Source organism: Chenopodium album, chromosome 22 (genome assembly GCF_948465745.1).
Source record: "Chenopodium album chromosome 22, dcCheAlbu1.1, whole genome shotgun sequence".
In the NCBI taxonomy this organism is placed as follows: domain Eukaryota; kingdom Viridiplantae; phylum Streptophyta; class Magnoliopsida; order Caryophyllales; family Amaranthaceae; genus Chenopodium; species Chenopodium album.
The window spans coordinates 3,892,959-3,915,540 of NC_137855.1; the positions used below are offsets into that span (position 1 = coordinate 3,892,959).

At 35.0% G+C, this 22,582-nt stretch overlaps 2 protein-coding genes across 2 annotated transcripts; one reads left to right on the forward strand and one right to left on the reverse strand.

Annotated features, from left to right (window-relative positions):
- Positions 1 to 3,825: 3,825 nt before the first annotated feature.
- Positions 3,826 to 4,755, reverse strand: LOC145606246 (uncharacterized). Its single transcript, XM_081662280.1, has 2 exons — positions 4,131 to 4,755; positions 3,826 to 4,001 (listed from the first exon to the last, which is right to left on the reverse strand). Exons 1-2 carry the CDS (start codon positions 4,753 to 4,755, stop codon positions 3,826 to 3,828), a joined length of 801 nt encoding a protein of 266 aa, XP_081518406.1.
- A 1,766-nt stretch (positions 4,756 to 6,521) lies between these two features.
- Positions 6,522 to 22,243, forward strand: LOC145603635 (lon protease homolog 1, mitochondrial-like). The gene is made up of 20 exons (XM_081659582.1): positions 6,522 to 7,027; positions 8,201 to 8,266; positions 8,907 to 9,071; positions 9,181 to 9,246; positions 9,487 to 9,528; positions 9,660 to 9,782; positions 11,159 to 11,257; positions 11,398 to 11,463; positions 11,562 to 11,648; positions 11,896 to 11,935; positions 12,229 to 12,400; positions 15,383 to 15,507; positions 15,846 to 15,976; positions 16,109 to 16,213; positions 16,550 to 16,663; positions 18,439 to 18,606; positions 18,978 to 19,079; positions 19,168 to 19,407; positions 20,175 to 20,684; positions 21,665 to 22,243. The coding sequence occupies exons 1-20, from the start codon at positions 6,707 to 6,709 to the stop codon at positions 21,833 to 21,835; spliced, it is 2,913 nt and encodes a 970-aa protein (XP_081515708.1). The 5' UTR covers positions 6,522 to 6,706; the 3' UTR covers positions 21,836 to 22,243.
- The last annotated feature ends 339 nt before the right edge of the window (positions 22,244 to 22,582 follow it).

Consider the following 22,582-nt stretch of genomic DNA (forward strand, 5'->3'; position numbering starts at 1 on the left):
ATTGTATTATATGCTTTGGTATACTGCCTCGTTAAAAACCTTGTCAGGAAAAAAAACCCAGTGGGATAAAAACCTGATCGAAGGGAAAAAGAGTGCAGTGCATATAATACTCCCCCTGATTTTAGCATAGTTCACGAAGATGTCGCATTCCGATTTTGTGAACTAATTGCTCAAATTTCTTCGAAGGAAGTGATTTGGTGAACAGGTCGGCAAGATTTTCACAAGACTGAATTTGCTGGATATTTATTTCCTCGTCCTTTTGCAGATCATGTGTGAAGAACAGTTTTGGAGCAATATGTTTCGTTTTATCTCCCTTAATATATCCTTCAGTTACTTGAGCGATACATGCTGTATTGTCTTCAAAGATGATGGTTGGGTCTTCTGTTATTGTGTTCATTCCACACTCCTTTTGGATATTACTGATCATCGACCTCAGCCACACACATTCCCGTCCTGCTTCATAGAGGGCTATCAACTCTGCATGATTTGATGATGTCGCGGTCAATGTCTGCTTTGTTGATTTCCATGATATTGCAGTGCCGCCATAAGTGAACACATATCCATTTTGTGACTTGGCATTTTGAGGATCTGATAAGTATCCAGCGTCTGCATACCCAATGAGAGCAGCATCTTGTTTTGGTTGGTAATATAAACCAAGATCTTGTGTCCCTCGTAGGTACCGGAGTAAGTGTCGAACTCCCTTCCAATGCCTATATGTTGGTGCATTGCTGTGCCTAGCTAACAAATTCACAGAGAAAGCTATGTCGGGTCTAGTATTGTTAGCTAAGTACATTAAGGCTCCAATTGCACTTAAGTATGGTACTTCTGGACCCAGAATCTCTTCATTTTCTTCTCGGGGTCTGAATGGATCATTTTTCATATTCAAAGAACGAACAACCATTGGGAAGTTGGTTGGAGTTGCTTTGTCTATGAAGAATCGTTTCAAAACTCTTTCTGTATAGTTTGATTGATGGACAAAAATACCATGACTCAAGTGCTCAATTTGCAGTCCAAGGCAAAATTTAGTTTTCCCAAGGTCTTTCATCTCAAATTCTTTCATCAAGTATTTTGCAGTTTTCTCGAGTTCATTTGGGGTTCCGATGATATTTAAATCATCAACATAAACTGCAATGATAGCGAATCCTGATTGTGATCGCTTTATGAAAACACAGGGACTAACTTGGTTGTTTTTGAATCCTTCTCTCATAAGATATTCACTCAGACGGTTGTACCACATCCTTCCAGATTGCTTCAATCCATAAAGTGACCTTTTTAATTTTATGGAAAGCAGTTGTCTAAGCTTGTGATTTTCTGGTAGTTTTAGTCCTTCGGGGACTTTCATGTAAATGTCCGTATCGAGTGATCCATACAAATACGCAGTCACTACATCCATTAATCGCATTTGTAGTCCTTTTGTGACTGTCAAACTTACCAGAAATCTTAATGTAGTTGCATCAACCACTGGAGAATATGTTTCTTCATAATCAATCCCTGGAATTTGAGAAAATCCTTGGGCTACAAGTCTTGCCTTGTATCGAACTATTTCATTTTTCTCATTACGTTTTCTCACAAATACCCATTTGTATCCAACGGGTTTTACACCTGCTGGTGTAAGGGTTATTTTTCCAAAAACTTCTCGTTTTTCAAGTGACTTTAACTCAGCCAGCATTGCCTCCTTCCACTTTGGCCAATCACTCCTACGTCGACATTCTTCTACAGTTCTAGGTTCAACATCATTTTCATCAGACACTATGTCGATTGCGATGGAATTTGCAAATATTTCATTAACGATAACATCCTTTCTATTCCACTGAGTCTTTGTAGAGACGTAATTCATTGAAATTTCATTGTTATCGATGTTTTGAACATCTTGTTCATTCCCCGTAGGGTTGTCTTCTTGTTCGTCCCCTTTTGGATTATCATCATTTTCTTTACTTTCATCCACATTTGGTCTTTCTTGACCTTCTGACGGGGGAACATCATTAGTCTCATTTCCTATTCCATCCAATCTTTTCAATTTTCTTGGCTTAGAATCTTTTGAACCAAGTGGTCTTCCACGCTTTCTGCGTGCCTGAGATTCATTTTCTATGGCCTTATTACCAGTTGGGATTTCAATACGTGCAGGGGCATTTTCTGCTGGTATATGTGATTTTGTCACCTTCTTTGTGTCTACAAATGCATCAGGCAATTGATTTGCAACACTTTGTAAATGAACAATTTTCTTGACTTCTTGTTCACACATATTTGTTCGTGGATCTAACATCAACAGTTGTGTTGCATTCCAAATAAGTTCAATTTCTTTCTTACGTGGGTCCACTTTCTCTCCCCCTAAGACTGGGAATACTGTTTCATTAAAGTGACAATCCGCAAATCTAGCCGTAAATAAGTCACCAGTCAGTGGTTCAAGATATTTAATTATAGAAGGGGATTCAAACCCGACATAAATTCCCAGTCTTCTTTGTGGACCCATTTTCGTTCGTTGGGGTGGAGCAATGGGAACATATACAGCACAACCAAAGATTTTTAGATGTGAGATACTTGGTTCTCGACCACAAACAAGCTGTAGTGGTGAGAATTTATGATAAGCTGTAGGTCTCAATCTAATTAGCGCTGCTGCATGTATTATAGCATGTCCCCAAGCAGATGGTGGCAATCTTGACCTCATTAATAATGGTCTTGCAATCATTTGTAATCTCTTAATTAGTGATTCAGCCAGACCATTTTGTGTATGAACATGAGCTACTGGGTGTTCGACATCAATTCCAATTGACATACAATAATCATTAAATGTTTGGGATGTAAATTCCCCAGCATTGTCAAGTCTTATTCTCTTTATTGTATGATCTGGGAATTGTGCTCTTAATTTGATGATTTGGGCAAGTAATTTTGCAAAGGCAACATTTCTACTTGAAAGTAGACTAACATGTGACCATCGTGTAGAAGCATCAATTAAAACCATGAAATATCGAAATGGTCCACATGCTGGATTAATTGGCCCACATATATCTCCCTGAATTCTTTCCAAGAATTTTGGAGATTCAGTAGCAATTTTGCTCATGGATGGCCTTATTATTAATTTGCCAAGTGAACATGCAGAGCATGTTAATTCATCTGATCGGGGAATTTTGACATTTCTTATTGAATGTCCAACTGAATGTGCTATTATTCTTTGCATCATCCCAGTTGCTGGATGTCCCAAACGATCATGCCATAAGATAATCAAATGTTTGTCATCTAACTTCTGGTTAGATACCATATTGATTTCCACGGGTCGTATGTTTATACGATATAACCCCGAAGAGTATGCTGGCAATTTCTCATATATATGTTTATTGCCATGTTTTTCTGCCGTGAGACATATATACTCTTTTTGATCTGTCATCATTGTTTCTAGATGATAGCCATTTTGGCGTACGTCTTTAAAGCTTATGAGATTTCTTCGAGATTTACTCGAATATAAAGCATTATTGATTATTAATTTTGTTCCATTTGGAAGCATTATACAAGCCTTTCCAGATCCTTCAATTAATTTAGCTGACCCGGAAATAGTGTTCACATTTGCTTGAAACAACTTTAGTTGTGAAAAATAATTTCTATCCTTTAAAATAGTGTGCGTTGTTCCACTGTCCAAAAGACATTGATATTCGGAACTAACTTCAGGTAGATCCATATCTTCATAAAATAAATTTGAGATTAGTTTAGAATAATATTATACAATCTTTTATTGATGATAGTGACTAAAAGTACATGACTAGAAATTTAAAATACAGAACATAAAGAAAATACATTAAAACATAGCATATGTTACATTAGTAGATGAGAAACCTAAGCATTGTTGTTTTCTCCAAGAATGAAATCATTTCCAATTTCAGCATTATCCATGAAATAATCGGATACATCAAGGCTGGGACAAGGAGCATTTTCCTCATGAACATAATTTGCTTCTGCATTTTTCTCTTTGCCCTTTACAGAAGCCTGGTAAAGATCTACCAAATGTTTGGCTGTACGACAAGTACGTCCCCAATGTCCTGTCATGCCACATCTGTAACATGTGTCTTTTCCTTTCGAAGGAGTTTGTTTGTGGCTTCCAGATGACTGCCCCTTCTGTTTTTCAAAATTTTTGAAATTACTGTTTCTTAGAAAATTGTTTCTACCACGACCACGGCCGCGTCCGCGATAATTTCCACGGCCTCTTCCACGGCCATTGTAATTTCCACGTCCACCTCTTCTTGTAGCATTTGACTCGGGTGGATAGGAATTTGTTGCATTTGCCTCATGATGAGTGGCCAAAGACCCAGTTGGTCTCAGGTTATGATTTTTCAACAAAAGTTCACTATTTTGTTCCGCAACAAGCAATACACTCATTAATTCATTGAACCTTTTAAAACCTCTTTCACGGTACTGTTCTTGCAACAGTATATTGCTTGCATGAAAGGTAGTGAGTGTTTTTTCAATCATCTGTTCATCCGAAACTGGATGATCACAGTATCTCAATATAGACACTATCTCATGTATGGTTGAATTATAATCAATTACAGATTTGAAATCCTGGAACCGTAAATTTGTCCAATCAAATAATGCCTTAGGAAGGAGCACCCTTTTGTGGTGTCCAAATCTTTCATTAAGGCAATCCCATAATTCTTTGGGATCTTCAACCATCATGTACTCAGTTTTAAGGCCTTCATGTAAATGATGCCTTAACAACACTAAGGCTTTTGCCTTATCTTGTTCAGTAACAGGTTTTGCAACAGTCATTGCAGAAGTGGTAGTATCAGTTGTTTGACCAGAGGGACTTTTATTTTCTTTAACAGTGTGCTCCAAGCCTTGAGCTTTCAAATTCATCATTGCATCCACTTTCCATTCCAGAAATTTCTTTCCAGATAAATCTAAGATGCTGAACTGTCTTTTCATAAGGTCTCCCATTTTAGCTACAACAAATTACGTTATAATTAGTTTATAATAACAAATTATACGTACAACTCACATGTTTAGTTCTTCCATATTTATAGTTAAGTTAATAAGACACGTGATAATTAAATTTAATATAATAATAAACCAGAAATAATATAATCTTTTCTCCCCCTTGGTTTATTATTGTGAGTAATTATATGATTAGACAAAAATTAATCATGTTAGTTGCAAAAAAAAACAAAACGACAACAATAATAGTAGTAACAACAATTATAATGATAACGGTAATATTATACAATGATGATTAATAACAACAAACATAATAAAACAAAAACAAGCTTTTAATATACTAAAACGACAAAATAAGTGAGTTTTACTTATACATAATGACAAAAACTAATATTGCTACTAATAGAACTACAAGCGCCGTAATTAGAAGGAAATATTGTTTTATCTTCCTTAAATCTTCTTCAAAGGTGAAGTTGTGGGTGTTTTGGGTGTTCTGGTTGCCGTCGTCGGGGAACATATCGGAGAAGAAGGGGGTGATAAAATTTTTAGGTGATTTTTTTTTTTTTTTTTTTTTTTTTTTTTTTTTTTTTTTGGATAAAAAGTGGGAAGGGATAAGGGATTTGTGGTGAAATTGGGGGAAAAATCCGCCTTTTATAGAGGTAGGTTTATCCGTTACTGTTTTGTACAACTGTAAATATATCATATAATAGTCTAATGTACTGGCATAAAATTATGGTCCATATATATATATTTATAACTGTAAAAGGTTATCACACTGGGAATGCAAGCCATAGTGGTCCGAGAGCCCTAATATCTATAAAAGATCATGGGTTCGAAAACGGAAAGAAACACAAAAAGTATATAAAAGTGAAAAAAAAATAAGTATAAAAGGCTGCATCTTTTTGTTAATCTAGTTAATAATATGCATGCAAAGTTACTACTTAGCAATTATAATAACTAAGATCAAAAATTTACGTAAAATGAGTATGTAATATCAACATGAATCAAACAAAGAAACATCAACATGAATAAAACAAAAGATGATAGTAATGAATTCACAAGTAAGAGAACTTTCACTGTTGTTTTTGAGGTATATATAATACATTAAATGTTTGAGTTTCTGGTATAGAGGATCCCAAATATGGGCAACTATAGAGCATACTCCTCGAAACATTTAGAAGTAGATAGTATTATTTGTTATAATTTTTAGAAGTAGGTATAAATATACCTGACTGGAAACTGGTGCTGATAACGTGTTAAATATTTTACCAATAGAAAGATGTTGGAGAGTAAGAGAAGTAAAGAAGTAAAAGTAGTGTAGTAGTATTACTCCGGTTATTTTTTTGCTTGTGTAGTTCACAATAGTGAACTTGCCTTTTATAGGCAAATTTTCTTATTAAAATATTTTGCATGATTGTACTTTGTTACAAATTATTGTACTAGTTTACATGCTCATGTGAACTTCACTTGTAATTTTTCTCAACAACATTCAAATTACATTCCATTTTAACAATATCTTGTCACACAAGACACTAGGGCATTTCCTTTTTAGAAATCAAACACTAAACCACTACAAAAGGGTTTATGGAGGGCTTTTGGACACTAAACAATTTACAGTCCTCATTTTTCTTCTTCTTCTCCTTCTACAATGTTCTTCTACTCATAATCCATTATCAAACACATCTCTCACTAACCATTTTATAATTTGTATAGCTTCAATTCATCTTCAACTTCAACAAAAACCCTAATTCCAAATTCATCTCACAATTGATTTTTCCACCCCCAAATGTTGAAGGTTCTATCCTACTCTTCTCGATTCCAGAATGTTCTGGCATCTCATTCCCGGTCACCCACCATAGCTCGGACCTGTGCTGAGTCAACTACGCCATTGCTCCGAGTTCTCAACTCGCTTCGCAGTTCCAATTACCCTAAACCGTTTGTATTCCGTGCTCATTTCTGCTCCGATTCTTCATCCTCTGATGGGTCTGACTCGGTTGGTGATGCCGGAGTTGCTGCTAAAGCTGCTGCTGCTGAAGCCGAGGATGCCGATTCCGTTTCGCCGAATGCGATTCTCCCCAGTGTGTTTCGCCCCGACGAGTGCTTCACGGTTTTCTCTCTTTACTCTCCTCATTTTCTAATAATTGAATTATGGTAATTGAATCAATGTGAATGATTTTAGAATGAGGTTAGTTGATCATTGAACAATTGATAATTGTGTAAGTTTGTATATGTGAACTGAATTGGTGTAAAGATGGTTTGGTGTATGAGAATTTGATAGATTTTAAGCTGATGTATGTTTAATAGTGCAAAATTTTGGTTGAGTACATGAAGAAAGCACAGTTACATATACTATGTTACAATGTCCGGAACAAGCTGTTATATACTTATATTGGCTTGAAAATGGTTTGTGATCGGCTTTTCTGATTTAGCCGTTCAAGGTCTTAAATGAGGAATTAAATGAGGAAGAGAATTAGGAGTGATTGAATTGTCCAACAAATAAATGGTCTTTTAGTAGAGTTCTTACATATTAACAATTGCACGCCGTAGCAAATTTTTGTCTGTCTCAAGTTCTCAACCATGATGTTTTTTTTTTTCCACCCTATCGTAAATAGTCGGTTCTTGATAGTCGATATAGATGATATAAAGCTCATACGATTGGTTTAAGGTTGATATGACTGAGTCACAAATCATGATGTAATTGCAACTGTAAATACTATCTAAAATTGCAGTCTAAAACTCTTAACAGTGTGAATGTTTACCAGTTCCATATTAGCCGTGGAAAGCTCAAATTTCTCACTAAATGCGCTTGATAAGTGTACTTCTTATTTTTTTATTTTCCTGATCTGATGCTTTATTTGTATGCCAGGCCTTATTTATTGTAATTCATCATTGCCTCCTACATGTTTGTGCTGTCACCTGAGAAAATTTAAAAGTGTTTTTAGGGCATAGGTTTTTCACACTAAGCTTACAAGTTACCTTTTGACCTATGTATTATTGGAACTAACTGCTCCTTGAAGAACATATCTTGCTAACCTTAAAGCATATGATCTGCTATTTTTGTGCGTAGTTTTGTTTTGTATATGGGTGACTCCCTTGAGGTCTCTCTACTGCATTTCCTTACTATAATAATGTTAGCTGATATAGCCATGTGATTTGATATTGGAATGTTTGTCTATTGCCACCCCCCCCCCCCCCCCCCCCCCCCTCCCCAACATTTATATGCTCTCTTAACTGTTTCTGCCATTTGTTTGTAAATTGAATGGTGATACATATCTGGCAGGTTTTAGCATTACCGCTTCCTCATCGTCCACTATTTCCGGGGTTCTACATGCCAGTCAATGTAAAGGTATAGTGAGCATTTTGGTTGTGATTATTATCTTGCTCTCTTTCATAAATAATGTCTCCAAAACTATGATCATGCAGCCCACCAACTTTTCGATATTTTTTGACCCATAAACGCACTGGTTTTTACTGTTTCGCTGATGAGCTGAGTATTTCACTTTTTTTTGCCTCTTATTTCTTCCACTTGGCTTGAATTTTGTCTTCCGAAAGATATTGTTGTACGTTCAACAAACGGTCTTGCCTACAGTACTTGTGTTGATTATTCTATAAAGCAAGCCATTGGTCGTGGTCTGGCATTTTGACATAAACTTGGAAATGCAAAAGTCATATATGTGGAATGTGGAAATTTATAGATTCTTGGTTTGTAGTCCTTTGTTTGCAGTTTTGCACTGATGATTTGTGAAGTCAAGTTTGGTTGTCATAAGTCATGAATGACCATCAATCACTCAAGTGGCTACCTAGATCAAGGGAACAAGTAGCCTTGCAAATTTGAATTCTTTTTTTATTTTTTTATTTTTTATTGTTGTTAATTATATTTTTATATTGATTACTTCTACTTATCACTCAAAGATGATATATCGACCTTAGCATTTAGCTCCATTGTAGTCTAAGTGGAGGTTTCTATGGCCTATATTTTATTCCAGGATCCCAAATTGTTAGCAGCTCTGGCAGAAAGCCAAAGAAGGCAAGCTCCCTATGCTGGTGCCTTTCTTGTCAAAGATGAGCCAGATTCTGATGAGAAGAACATTTATGATCTTAAAGGACAAGAACTTCTAAATAGGCTGCATGAAGTCGGGACATTGGCTCAGGTACCCTAATTTTGACCCCCTTTTTTTATTTCTTCGTAATATGATCAATATATAATAGAATACTGATCTTTGGCTAATATTTATAATTCTGTTGTGTTTTTCCACAAAGATATCAAGCATCCAGGGAGAACAAGTTATTCTTATTGGTCATCGCAGACTTCGAATAACAGAGATGGTAAGCTTGATGAAAATAGAAGTGGTGCATAATTTATGTGCTTCTTAATTGTCTTCTACTTGGTCTAATGTTGACCTGCAATGAACCTATGAGGCTGCTGTTTGCATGCTTCTCTAAGTTCTCTTAAATGTTGTTTGGTTCTCAGTATGGATTGCACTCTTTTTGTTATTAATTCCCCATACCAGTGCTGATTCTAGTTAAGGGAAGGCCGTATGATTGATGCTAATGTGTTTGTACCAGGTGAATGAATATCCTCTAACTGTCAAAGTTGATCATCTTAAGGCAAGACTTTTTTTTTTTTTTTTTTTTTTTTTTTTTTTTTTTTAATGTGTACTTAAATTTCTTTACTATTAAGTGTACATTTTGCTTTCTTAGATTGATGTCTAGCTGTTAGACCGTTTATCTTGTTGCAGGATTTACCTTATGACAAAGACGATGATGTCATTAAAGCAACATCATTTGAGGTCATATCTACTGTAAGGGATGTCTTGCAAAGAAGTTCACTCTGGAGGGATCATGTTCAAACATACACAAAGGTATTGCTTAACATAGAGCACTAAAAACATGTATATACTTACATTCTCTTTGTGGAAGTATGGAAAGCTTGTTCAACAAAACTATATTTGTTAAGATTAGGCTATAGTGATGTCAGTGAGATTTTATGTGATCTATGTGCTGCTTTTCTTTATTGCCTTAAAGTTGGGGTTCCCTGTTGATTTGTGAAATTTGCAAATGATAACATTTGTGCCATTTTATATGACAATATTTGTAGCTTGCCATTTGTCAATAGGTCTGGCTGCACTGCTGCAGCCTAAGAATTGGCTTCAAGGAGCCACAGAATTTAAATTTTTATACTATGTTTGATTGATATTGTTGTTTCAAAAGGCATGGCTTTCTGAGTTATTTGTAAAAATTGAGCTTAAAATATTTTTAGTGTCATATTTAGAAAATTTCCATCTGTTGTATTCTGGTATATATGTGTCTGAAGATTTTCTGTATACCTTGTATCTGTCATGGCTAAGGAACTAACATTGTCAGATCACTCAGATGTAGGGTTAGATCTGTACTAGCGTTGATAGAGGTGTGATAAAGGATTAAAATTTTCTTTGACCTTTGGAAGAGTCAAATACTGCACAGACCCATAATGCAACCTTCAAAATTAGTTAGAATATTCAACATTTATATGTTTTGATGCTACAAGGTGTTTGTTACAGAGCATCTTATTAGCCGGTTAATTCTTCATGTATAATTTATGATTTCGGTTGGATAATGTATGGATACTTCAGAACCATTTTACTAGATCTAAATTTCTGGCTCATGAACATGCATTTTGTGTGTTTACTGATCACTTTGCTTACCCTTGACCATGCATCAGAAGGATACAGAACTTGGTCCTTGGGGCCTCTCTGGAGGTGGCCTGTTGCTCACATCTTTTGGGTGTTCTGATGTTTTAGGCCTTTGCCTTTCCAGCATACTTATAACTTTCATTACTGTTCACCAACCTTAGAACTTACGTTACTGTGCAGAGACATGTCTTGAAATTGGGAAACTAATGAAGCTCTGTATGCTTCTTTTTTTAAACACATTCATATATTTGGATAGCTACCTTATCTAATTCTTTTTATTCTCATGTGCGATGCCTTTTGAATTCAGTATAAACTTTATGATGTATTCTGGACCCTTGTTTGTGGATGTAACTCTGGTTATACTCACCTGGATTTACTTATATCTACTCCCCCAAATTTCCATGATTTAATTGTTGTCCATTATCTTTTAGACACATATTTTGCAGTGACTCCTGTCTTCAAGTTTTTCTTCTTGAAGATTTTTTTTAGCAGTAATCATAAGCCTTAAACTCCGCTTTTTCTATCATATCCTGATGATGCTTACGCTGCCTATTTTCTCTTTGCAGCATATTGGTGATTTCACCTATCCTAGGCTAGCAGATTTTGGAGCAGCTATATCTGGCGCAAACAAGTTTCAATTACAGAAAGTACTCGAAGAGCTAGATGTAAGTGCTGTGTTGGAATTAAAAATGATGTAAAATTCTAGGTGCATCACAGATCATGTCTTACAAGTTACAAAGGACATATTTACTAATTTTTTATTTTCCACTTAATTGAATTTTCATTTTCTGACCTGATAATCCAGGTGCTCAAGCGCTTACAACTAACCTTGGAATTGATGAAGAAAGAAGTGGAAATTAGTAAGATTCAGGTATTTTTCTCAAATTCTTTTGGTAGTTCCTTTATTTTATTTTATTTTATTTTTGGGTTCTTTTGTGCGGTATAGTTATCTCTTTTGATCTTATGAAGGAAACCATAGCGAAAGCTATCGAAGAGAAAATCAGCGGTGAGCAACGGCGCTACCTTCTGAATGAGCAACTCAAGGCCATAAAAAAGGTTTCTTATCTTTAATCCCATGTGGTAGAAGTATTTTTTCAAATAATTATCATATTTGCCCATACGGTGTGGTGCAATGGTGCTACATTTTTTGTAGCCATCATGATGGCTGTGGTGCTTGGTACATCTGAAGTGTTGTTAATTTATCCTTATGCTATATGCTGAAATTAGTGAAATATCTTGTTGCTAAAAGATATACTGTGAACTAAATTGCTTAACTTTTGCTCCTCCCTCTCTTTCTATACAGGAGTTGGGACTTGAAACAGATGACAAAACAGCACTCTCTGGTGAGTACTACTAGTGAGTTGTTTCCCATTAATTGCATAGCATCATATGTATTGTAAATTAGTTGGATGCGTATTTGAGTCTAGAATTGCATTTGATCCGCTAGAAATTTCATTGACATAGTCAATGGCTGAATTTTTGTCTGAGCGGGCTTCATGTGGTGCATATCTCTACCAGTGTTGATACTGCTATTTATTAAGAATATATGAATTTACTGATTGCAAAAGTATTTTTCCGTGCATGAACTTTTATATTCTGATATTATGTTTCCTTGACCATATTTTCTTTCCTCCAGCAAAGTTCAGGGAAAGGATTGAATCAAGTAAAGATAATATTCCACAACACGTTATGCAAGTTATAGAAGAAGAACTTACAAAGCTCCAACTGCTGGAGGCCAGCTCAAGTGAATTCAATGTTACTCGCAATTATCTTGATTGGTTGACGGCATTGCCTTGGGGAAATTACAGGTTGGTCTCAAATAGTCAAAATACAGAGTAATCAGAGTTCTTTCAAAATTATCTCTGCTATAAACTCTGTAAATTAAGCATCCATTTCATATAAAATCTTTCTTATTTTTTTTCCTTGGTTTCAGTTCTAATATATGAAGGCATGTTACTGTTTTTGTTTTCAAATTAAATTCTTGACCTTAACTTAGAGCCAAAGGAAAGGGAGTCCTATAGCTGTTAAATAGAATATTTTTTTGACATCAAGCTTGTAGATATTTTATTTTAAGATTCTAAGTGCAGGCAATTGTTCTTAGTCAAGTTGAAGTCGTAGAAAATCTGTAAGATAAAGATCAGTCATTTTGCTCTTAACTTTGATTCGTGTCTTTTAAAAACCATACATAACAATGCTTAAGGTGCTATTGTGATCCTTTATGCGAGAATTGATTTGGTGATATAACTTCCATTGCTAAATTTTGTCAAGTGATTAACATGTGTTGTTATAAGGTATCTTGTTTGTTACCTTGATTCCTTGGATGTGAAATGACAAATAAAGGTATGTTATGTAAAATTATTGACTTAGTTAAGGATTTATGTTGAGACGTGGAAAAATGTGTTATGACTTTTGCTTTTGGAGAGTAATAGGGGATTTTTCTATTATGATTGGACTTCATGATTCTTTCTTCTTTTCATTAAAAATAGTTGATTTCATGGGTGTAAGTTATTTGTGGGTGATATGATATCGTATTGGTAGTAAGACTAGAGTGGGACTCAATGCTAATTTGGATTAAGGCAAAAGCTACAATCTCAAGGGTTTAGGCTAAGCACGGTGTCGTCAATTCTAATTAAGAAGGAACTAAAGAAGGCTAGTAACATTAGATAGTAACTATAAATATCTGTCCATAAGTGAGTGTTTTAAGTACCTTGGATTGCTTTTACAAAGAATCGGAACTATTGACTAAGATTTGTTTTATTGAATAACTCCTATGGAGTGATTAAACTAAGATATTGTGCGATTCTAGTGTACCTCTAAGGTTAAATTTGATTTCATGGGACAACTATATATCAGTGTTATTATAGTGCAGAATGTTAGGCAATTGGGAATGGTCGTAGGAAGAGCGGGTATAGCAATGCAAATTGGATAATTGATCAAAATTACGAATTCAAATTTGGTTGGGACGGGTTGCTAATATTCGGAACCGAAATTGGAACAAGTCTAATCGGTTCCAAATTTGTTCTGGTACATGGCAATATACATATTTGTTTTAAATAATACAAATTCTAATATCTCATTTGGTCTATATCCTTTAAGCTTCTACCTTCTTCGTGTTTAAATAAGTTGAACTTTTTGACTTTTTGCACTATCCATCTAATTCAGTATTTCAGTTTGTGATATATACATAAGAATAAATATAGTGCTGTGTGTACTTGTTGGATTTGTCTTAATGAATAGTTTATTAATATTCAATTGTTATAAATTTTGCTTATTGATATTATCATTGCATTGGTATACGTGTACAAGAGACATGTTTCACTTATTTAAACACAGAGGGAGTAATATTTAAGTTTTTATGTGCATTAAGCTATTGTATTTTTTACGCTCTATTAATGCTATTTTGATTTTACTAACTAGATTGAACATTGTTTTTAAAGTACATATATATTTATATTTTCATGTAACTGATACCCAATCGCTTTCAGTTCCAAAAAATTGGGAATCGGTTTCAACCAGTTCTTAATCGGTTGCAACCCGAAATGAAAGGAACCACCGTATCCAATTTTGGCTTCAAACCCGCCTGTTCCTATCCGGTTTCGATTTTGGGTACTTGAAATTTTCACTCACCCTTAGCAGAAATGCAAATTAATTCGAATGTGTGGGAACACCTTAAGGGATATAATTCCAATGGTAGATTTGGACAAAACTTGAAGCTATAAATATTGTGGATGAGAAATTGGAGAATCGATTATGTTGGTTTGGGGTTGGGCATGTGAGACAGTGTGTGTAGTGCACCTATTAGTGGATATCATTATTATGAGAACTTAAAAAGAAGTCTAGGGAAACCAAAGATGACTAGGATAGAGGGAATTAAGAAGGAAATGAGGAAATGGCTATGTAGGAGCACAGGGCACCCGCAAAGTGAATGAGGGAACATGAATTTTTTTTTTTTTTTTTTACAATTCACTGAAGATGCAATCTTTGATTAAAACAACTGACTCCATTCTATTTAGATTAAGGCTTTGAACATTGTTGTTGGTGGTGGTTATAAGCCACCTTGTTTTTACAACTTGTAAATATCTCTTCCTTCTGCTTGTTTTGCAATTTATGACTGTCATTTTGCGTTGCATAAGGAATTAAGAAACCAAAGAATTTTTTATGGGTCTCTCCAAGTAGTTACACTAAAATACACTGTTCCTTCCATGCATTGCTACTCTAAAACACATTCTTGATCCTTTACGGTTCCTTTATCATTAGGAAAAGTCATTGTGAACAATCACTTATGATTGAGGGCCAAGTGACTTGCAATTGAAAGTTTTAAGACATTCTCATTTAATTAAGCGTTGGAGGGTAAATAGAGCGGACACTTTTTAAAAAGAGTGCTTGTGATGGATTTACGTTGTTATATTATTTTAATGGTGTGAGGGCTATCTATATATAATATTTCCTTCGTCCCATAATATAGTTCCTGTTGTCCTATTTTGGAGACCCTAAATGTTGTTCATGTTTCTATTTTTTGGATGGTATGTAAAGACCATTATACCCTTACTTTTTTTTTTAACTTTAGTCATTGTACTTCCTAAAAAACCCTTGAATTTTGCACATTCCTTGCACTTTTTTCCATTTTCTCTCTCTAACTTTTGTCTACAATTGTACTTTTCACTTTAATTAATGTACTTCATCCACTTATTCCTCATATTTCTTAAATAATGTGAAAAAACACAAACAGGAACTATATATTGGGGCGGAGGGAGTAATAATTTGTTCTTTTACCTTTTGTGTTTGTGCAGTGATGAAAATTTTGATGTTAGTCAAGCACAGAAGATACTAGATGAAGATCACTATGGCTTGTCTGATGTCAAGGAGAGGATATTGGAATTTATTGCTGTTGGAAAGTTGCGGGGAACAGCTCAAGGTTTTCACTTTTCAAAGATATATTTGCTTTATTTTGTTGTTTCTTGTAACTCTAGCATAGGCTCTAATTTAGAAAATTATTCATCGTTGTAGCTTAATAGACCCTTTTGTGCCAAATAGGACGAGTTGCCTAGTAGTTGTATATGTGCAGACCTTTCCAAACCTTTTTGTGCCTCTCTAATAGTTTTGATTTGTAGTTGCGTATATGTGGACCTTTCCTGAATGAAGTTAATACTTCCTCCGTTTCTTATTAAATATTTGCAACAGCGAAATTTCTTGTGTCAGGGAAAATTGTTTGCAACAGAGTATACATATTGAATAAAGATTTTTTTGTATCAGGGAAAATTGTTTGCCTATCTGGCCCACCTGGAGTGGGGAAAACTAGCATTGGTCGTTCCATAGCACGTGCCTTGAATCGCAAGTTTTATCGTTTTTCAGTTGGAGGACTATCCGACGTTGCGGAGATTAAGGTACAGTTTGGATAGTGTGTTATGAACTTCTTAATTTTTAATCTCCACACCCCCCCCCCCCCCGCCCCCAACCCCATAATAAAGAGGAATGGATAAAACAACTGTGATGCATTACTATGTGATTGTGCGCAGGGTCATCGTCGGACTTATATTGGGGCTATGCCTGGAAAGATGGTGCAGTGCTTAAAAAGTGTAGGAACAGCTAATCCTCTTGTGTTAATCGATGAAATTGACAAGGTATACTTTCTTCATATGAATCATATCACTATATGTACTCTACACTCCATATTTTCCATGCTACATATGGAAAACATGTGCCTATAAGACCAAAATTCTAATTGAGTCTCAATTTCATGATGTTTTCTTTGCTCTATTCCTTCTCTAGGGAAGGGTTGATTTTAGGGTTTTTGTTTTTTTCTAGTGATTATTATTGAGTGTGACAAAGGGAATTTCACTGAAGGATGTATACTGGTGCTCTTCTAAATAATGAGTTCTACCACCTGTTCATGTGGAATGTGAATTTAATCGTACTTAAATTTCATGAGAAGCTCAATTGCTCATCCTTCAATGCAGTTGGGTAGAGGAAATGCTGGTGATCCAGCTAGTGCTATGTTGGAGCTTCTTGATCCTGAACAGAATGCAAATTTTCTGGATCACTACCTTGATGTTCCAATTGATTTGTCAAAGGTTAGTTCTTTCAGCTTTCAAATTTTAAAGATGTCACCAATGAACATTATTTGACCCCCAGGGTTGACATGTGGTTATTGTTATTGTTATTGTTTTTGTTATTGTTTTTGTTATTGTTTTGTTATTGTTATTGTTATTGTTTTGTTATTGTTATTGTTTTGTTATTATTGTTATTGTTATTCAATTCTGTGTGACTTCTTAGCAACATTCTTTGTTAATAAGTTTTTCGGTGACAAATGTTTGGCTCTTTTTAGTGGTACTGGGATAGATTGTATTTCAAAAGTTGATTTTTGAACATTATAACCTATACATGGTTATAAGGACTTGATTTAGTTATTTTATGTGGTTAGGGTGTTTTTCTTGCTTCATTTTGACCCTATATCATGTTATGCTTCCCAGATTTTTGTGATCAATTTTTGGAATTGTTACTACTGAGTTTGGTATTGTTGGCCTCCTTGCCTAATGAGCCTTGGTCCTCTAGCTGTTATAATTATCTTACGATCCATATTTTGGAGCAAGCCACAACAATAATGGTAGGATTGGTAGCTACATTGCCCAAATTTATGTGAAAAACGTTAATGTCCAGGGTATAATAAGGGGGTCAGATGCTCACACAAACCTGTTGTCCGTATTATTGAACTGAAGAAGCCTTTAACAGTAGACATTTGACTATATTCAGAATGCTGATATTTTATGTTACTTTAAATTAAAAAGAAAAGGGCAGATGTTATAATAAGCTTAGCCCCTTCTTTAAAATAATAATAATAATAATAGTTATTCCATTATGGAGTATATTTTAAAGTCAGAAAGTAGTGATATTTTCAGCTCCATGAAATAGACATCATCTTCTGTTACAAGCTTATGGAGAATATAGTTTTTTTGGCCTTGTTTGACTATTAGTAGATAACTGAGTAATTGTTTTAGTTGGTTTGACTAGTTTATAAAATTAGTTTTATTTTTGTGTGAAGTGATTTTACCCAGTAAAATGACATGTTTTACTGAATTTTCTTTAATACTACTTCTTTTGCTTTTTACTAAAATCTAATACTTGTATCATATAAGGGCTTGTGTATATTTTACCAAGTCATGTCTTTAGTACTCCCTCGCTTTTGTTTTGTTCTTCCTATATTCCTCTTTTGAAAATTTCAAAAAGAATTATTTATTTATACTTCCTTTTTTTTTTTTTTTTTTTTTTTTTTATAATTGCACCATTTGTGATATCACGCTTGCCCATGCGTTACTTTGACGATTAATATCTTTAATCACTTTAATAAAAATTATTAAAAGTTGATATTGAAAAGTAGATATCAATACAAATCTAATTAGATCCCATATTGCACAATTATTTATGTTTTCCACTATCCCACTGTATAAAAAATGCAGCTTCAGCTTTTATCTCTCAATATTTTAACTTTTTAAGTTGATTTCCCCCCCTCCTCTCTGAAATGGGTAATGTTGCTCTTCTTTAATGATTTCATTAGTTCAAAAGTAAATGGAGGGAGCAAGGAAGTACTACTTATTAATTTAAATTTCAATTCCAAGGGAATAACTGTGATAATGTTTTATGTACCCATTCAAAGTATAACTTATCCACTAGCTCTCAGCTCCTGCTTTAGTTGGGATGGTTTATACCCTCATATTGGATGATTACTTACTCTTGACTCTTTAACTGGGATGGTTTTTACCCCCATATTGAATGATTAATTATCTAGGCATATTCTTCAGTCTAATATATTTTCCCTGTTTCGTCTACCTTTATGAATTTTTATTTTCAGGTTTTGTTTGTCTGCACAGCTAATGTGATCGAAAATATTCCTGCCCCTCTTTTGGACCGAATGGAAGTAATTTCGATTGCAGGTTATATTACTGATGAGAAATTGCGCATTGCACGTGACTATTTGGAAAAGACCACCCGTGAAGCATGTGGCATCAAGCCTGAACAGGTAGTGAACTATGTTAGTGAACTAATAAATATCGTAGTTTGCTCAGTCTTCTTCTGATTCTTGTGCTAATGTGCTATTCTGTCTGCAAATAGAAAATACTCCTGTCTGGAAAAATAATGGTCACTTGTACTATTTTCTAATTAGTGTTTTAAGTTGTCACTTAAACTAGAGTAGTAATCGTTTATGAATGGACTTTTCATGATGTGCTATATATATTGACTGATGGACAAAATTTGGAAATGACTCGACTATTAAAAGTATTTGTGAAATCTAGACATATCCTTAAAAATTGAGATTCATGTTATGCCTAATTCGTTATTTATGCCTCATCTGTCTTAACAGTTCATTGAAAATTGACTCCATTATTACAGGTTGAGCTCACTGATCTAGCCCTTCTTTCTCTGATTGAGAATTACTGTAGGGAAGCTGGGGTCCGCAACCTTCAGAAACAAATTGAAAAAATATACCGCAAGGTAACACATTAGTTGAATTTCTTGATATTATCAGAAATAAACATCACCATATATTTTATGCTTACTTGGAAGTCACTTCACATTTCAGATTGCTTTACAACTTGTGAGGCTAGGAGCTTCAAACGAGTCCTCATCACTTGCTTCTGATGCTTCTAAAGCTGATTGTATTGCTGACTCAAGTGAAACTACAGTTCAGGAAGAAAACCAAAGTAAAGCTGAAACAGAAGCGAGAAGCCATGAGGATAAGTCTGATGAGACCAGCTCAGATAATGTAGATTTTGAACAGGAGCACCCCCAAAAATGTAGTGATTTACTTGGTGGCTCAAAGGTATACTGTGATCTTTGAGTTCTGATTGGATCTATAGCAAATGGAATGATTGGTGGACTTCTCTACAAATTCCTCCTCCACTAACAAACATAAAATCAATTCTCTTGTGGAACTTCACCTTTCCTGTCATCTTATATGCCCTTTCCTTCTTAAGCTTCTTTAAAGAAGTATATTATTTTGTTTTCATTCTTCAATTTTTGAAGGCAGACATCAACTGCTAAATAGAAGGAATGCATTGAAAAGCTTTGATAGAAAAAAAACAAGCATTAAAGTACAGGCTCTAATATGAGAAGTTTAATCCTCAATTCAAAGAATTTTTTTGATCAATTCCTCTGTTTATAACACCCACACTGAAATCACCTCCACACCCCAAACTTGGGTGTTTTTTTCCTTATATATTAGTTCTGGTGCTTGTAATTAATGTACTATTTGACATGGGGCGTGTCATCGTCTTGATTCATGTATTCTCTGATGTTATGCATGTTTCCATCAAGAACTTGGTTGGGTTTATGTTTACTTTAGCTTTCATTAAATTTAAGGTGTCAAGTGGTTGCTTGATTTTGTATCAACAATTGACTTTATGTTTGCCCTAATCTTTTGAATGGTTGTCTGCTGTATGGAATGCTTTGGGACTTGCTTAGGTGGACCTATTTGTAAAATCTCTGAACCCTTAGACTTTGTTGCCAAACGAGAAGAAGCGGAGAAGAATTAAGTTATAAAAATATTTGTAAAATCTTTCATTGATTTGTGTTCTTTTTCTCTGGTAGGATACAACTGAAATTGATAAAGCCGGGGAACCGGAGGAGATAGAGAAAGTGGTGGTCGATCAAGCAAACCTATCTGATTTTGTTGGGAAACCTGTATTTCATGCAGAGCGAATCTATGATCAGACCCCTGTTGGAGTGGTGATGGGTCTAGCCTGGACTGCAATGGGAGGATCAACTCTCTACATAGAGACAACCCATGTTGAGCAAGGAGAAGGAAAAGGGGCTCTTAATCTGACTGGACAACTTGGGGATGTCATGAAGGAAAGTGCGCAAATTGCCCTCACAGTTGCCCGGGCAATACTGCTGGAGAAGGAGTTAAATAGAAACTTCTTTGCTGATTCCAAGGTTCATCTCCATGTTCCCGCTGGCGCCACACCCAAGGATGGACCCAGTGCTGGGTGCACTATGATTACTTCACTGCTCTCTCTCGCGATGAAGAAACCTGTTAAAAAGGACTTGGCAATGACTGGGGAGGTAACACTTACTGGGAAGATTCTTCCAATTGGCGGGGTAAGTTGAAGCAATAGGATTTTTTTTTCTTGTGGAAATGTTTTGGTTTTTTTCTGAACCAGGAGCAGAGCACTTTCGCTTTTCTTGTTTCTTTGATGACCTGCCAAAGGCTGTACAAGATAAATTTAACAGGAACAGCTTGGATAGGTGTACAAGTCTAAAGTTAATGCACGGATAAATTAAGTCTAAAGCTTTAGACTTAATTTGTCTAGACTTGTACACATTATTTGATCCTGTACACCAGTCAGTTACTTCTTTGAATCGGTCTACAAGTCTAAAGTTAATGCACGGATAAATTTAACATAAACAAGATGAAGAAAAGCTTTTAAAGTCTAAAGTTTGTATAGGTGTACAAGTTGAAATACTTTCAGATGAATTTTCAAATATGGTTTAAAATTCACTAGTAAAAATAAGTCTATGTAAGGTAAATAAAATCAGATAAGCTCAAAGTAAGGTTAGTTAGGCATTAGGTTTGATTTTTTTAGTGTGCTTAAGTCTTAGGTTTTGATTTTTTTTTTTCATTAGGTGGGTAAATAATAAATAAATAAAAATAATAAAAAAAAGTGGAAATCACACAGTTATATTAAATTTTGAATTTGGTGTTGTGAATTAAATTTTTGATAAAATGATGATTGCATAATATGTACTCCTTCCGTTCCTAAAAGTTCGACTTGAGTATTGGGCTTTGTCAGATACATCTGATCTTATCTTGATGTTTACTGTTTTTTCCTTTCACTTTCTGTGGATCATATTTCCCCTTAAAATTGTCATGCATAATTGAACATGGCTATGGCGAGGACTTGGGGGGACGGAGGAAGAGACGCTTGGACCTGTAATTGGCATTTAGGATGTTTACTTCATACTTATTTGCAGTCTAATTGTTTGCTTTGCTGTTGCAGTTGTCTTAGCTTTTCTTTTGTAAAATTCACATGTTTATCATCAATCCGAAGTCCCTGAATATGTTGATTATGTAAAATCAGGTAAAGGAGAAGACCATAGCAGCTAAGAGAAGTGGCGTGAAGACCATAATCTTTCCTGCTGCCAACAGAAGAGACTTTGATGAGCTTTCCTTGAATGTGAAAGAAGGCCTAGACGTCCACTTCGTTGAGGATTACCGCGAAATATATGATTTGGCATTTAGTGAGGATTAAGAAGTTTTCAGTCAACCTCAAGCTACCTTGATCTGATTGTTGAGGATGATTTATAATTCCACTTTCAAAAGTTTTCAGTTGCAGCCGAAGGGGGAAAGGAAGATGGAAAGGGGGATGACAAATTTCTTGTCACTCGATCTAGGGATTTTCAACTTTTTGTTCTAGTAACAATTTTCGTTAGCATTTCGATACTACTACAGCTCAAGGGATAGTCTGTAGTCATCATTCTTTTATAACAGTATACTGTAGAATCTGTAGAATATAATTTTTTTGTCAGAAGTACAAGGGAAGAGTTCGAATGAACAACAGGTTTCCATCCAAATAATATGATTAGCTTGACATTCTATATTCAACTCTGTAAAGTGCTTGGGGTTACCTTCATGGTGAATGGATTTTGTTGTGTCTTCAGTTCCCTTTTGTTTGATAAAGGGTTGATTATGTACAACCCTTGTAACACAATTAACCTCTGAACTAAGTTTTGCATACTTGTGTTATGAAAAACAATCATATTTTTGTTTTCAAAACAGTAAAATGCACAGGTACTTGAAAATTTAATTCTAGTCATCAGCTCAGCGCTCACCAATATTCGTCCAACCCAAAGAACGACAAAACAGATCAGTGTAGGTAGCTTGGACCAGAAATGCAGGTCACAAAATAATATGGACATGAGTTGGAAGTATTCAGCAAATTAACAAAGCACGGGAAAGTGATAGAGCTGTCAATTTGGGTATTCAAGTCGGGTTTGGA

Coding starts and splice junctions, on each gene's coding strand:
- LOC145603635 (XM_081659582.1), top strand. CDS start 6,707: ATGTTGAAGGTTCTATCCTACTCTTCTCGATTCCAGAATGTTCTGGCA. Junction 9,783..11,158: donor ATGTTCAAACATACACAAAG/GTATTGCTTAAC, acceptor TTCTCTTTGCAG/CATATTGGTGATTTCACCTA. Junction 16,664..18,438: donor TTCCAATTGATTTGTCAAAG/GTTAGTTCTTTC, acceptor TTTTATTTTCAG/GTTTTGTTTGTCTGCACAGC.
- LOC145606246 (XM_081662280.1), bottom strand. CDS start 4,755: ATGACTGTTGCAAAACCTGTTACTGAACAAGATAAGGCAAAAGCCTTA. Junction 4,002..4,130: donor AAACAATTTTCTAAGAAACA/GTAATTTCAAAA, acceptor CTTGTCGTACAG/CCAAACATTTGGTAGATCTT.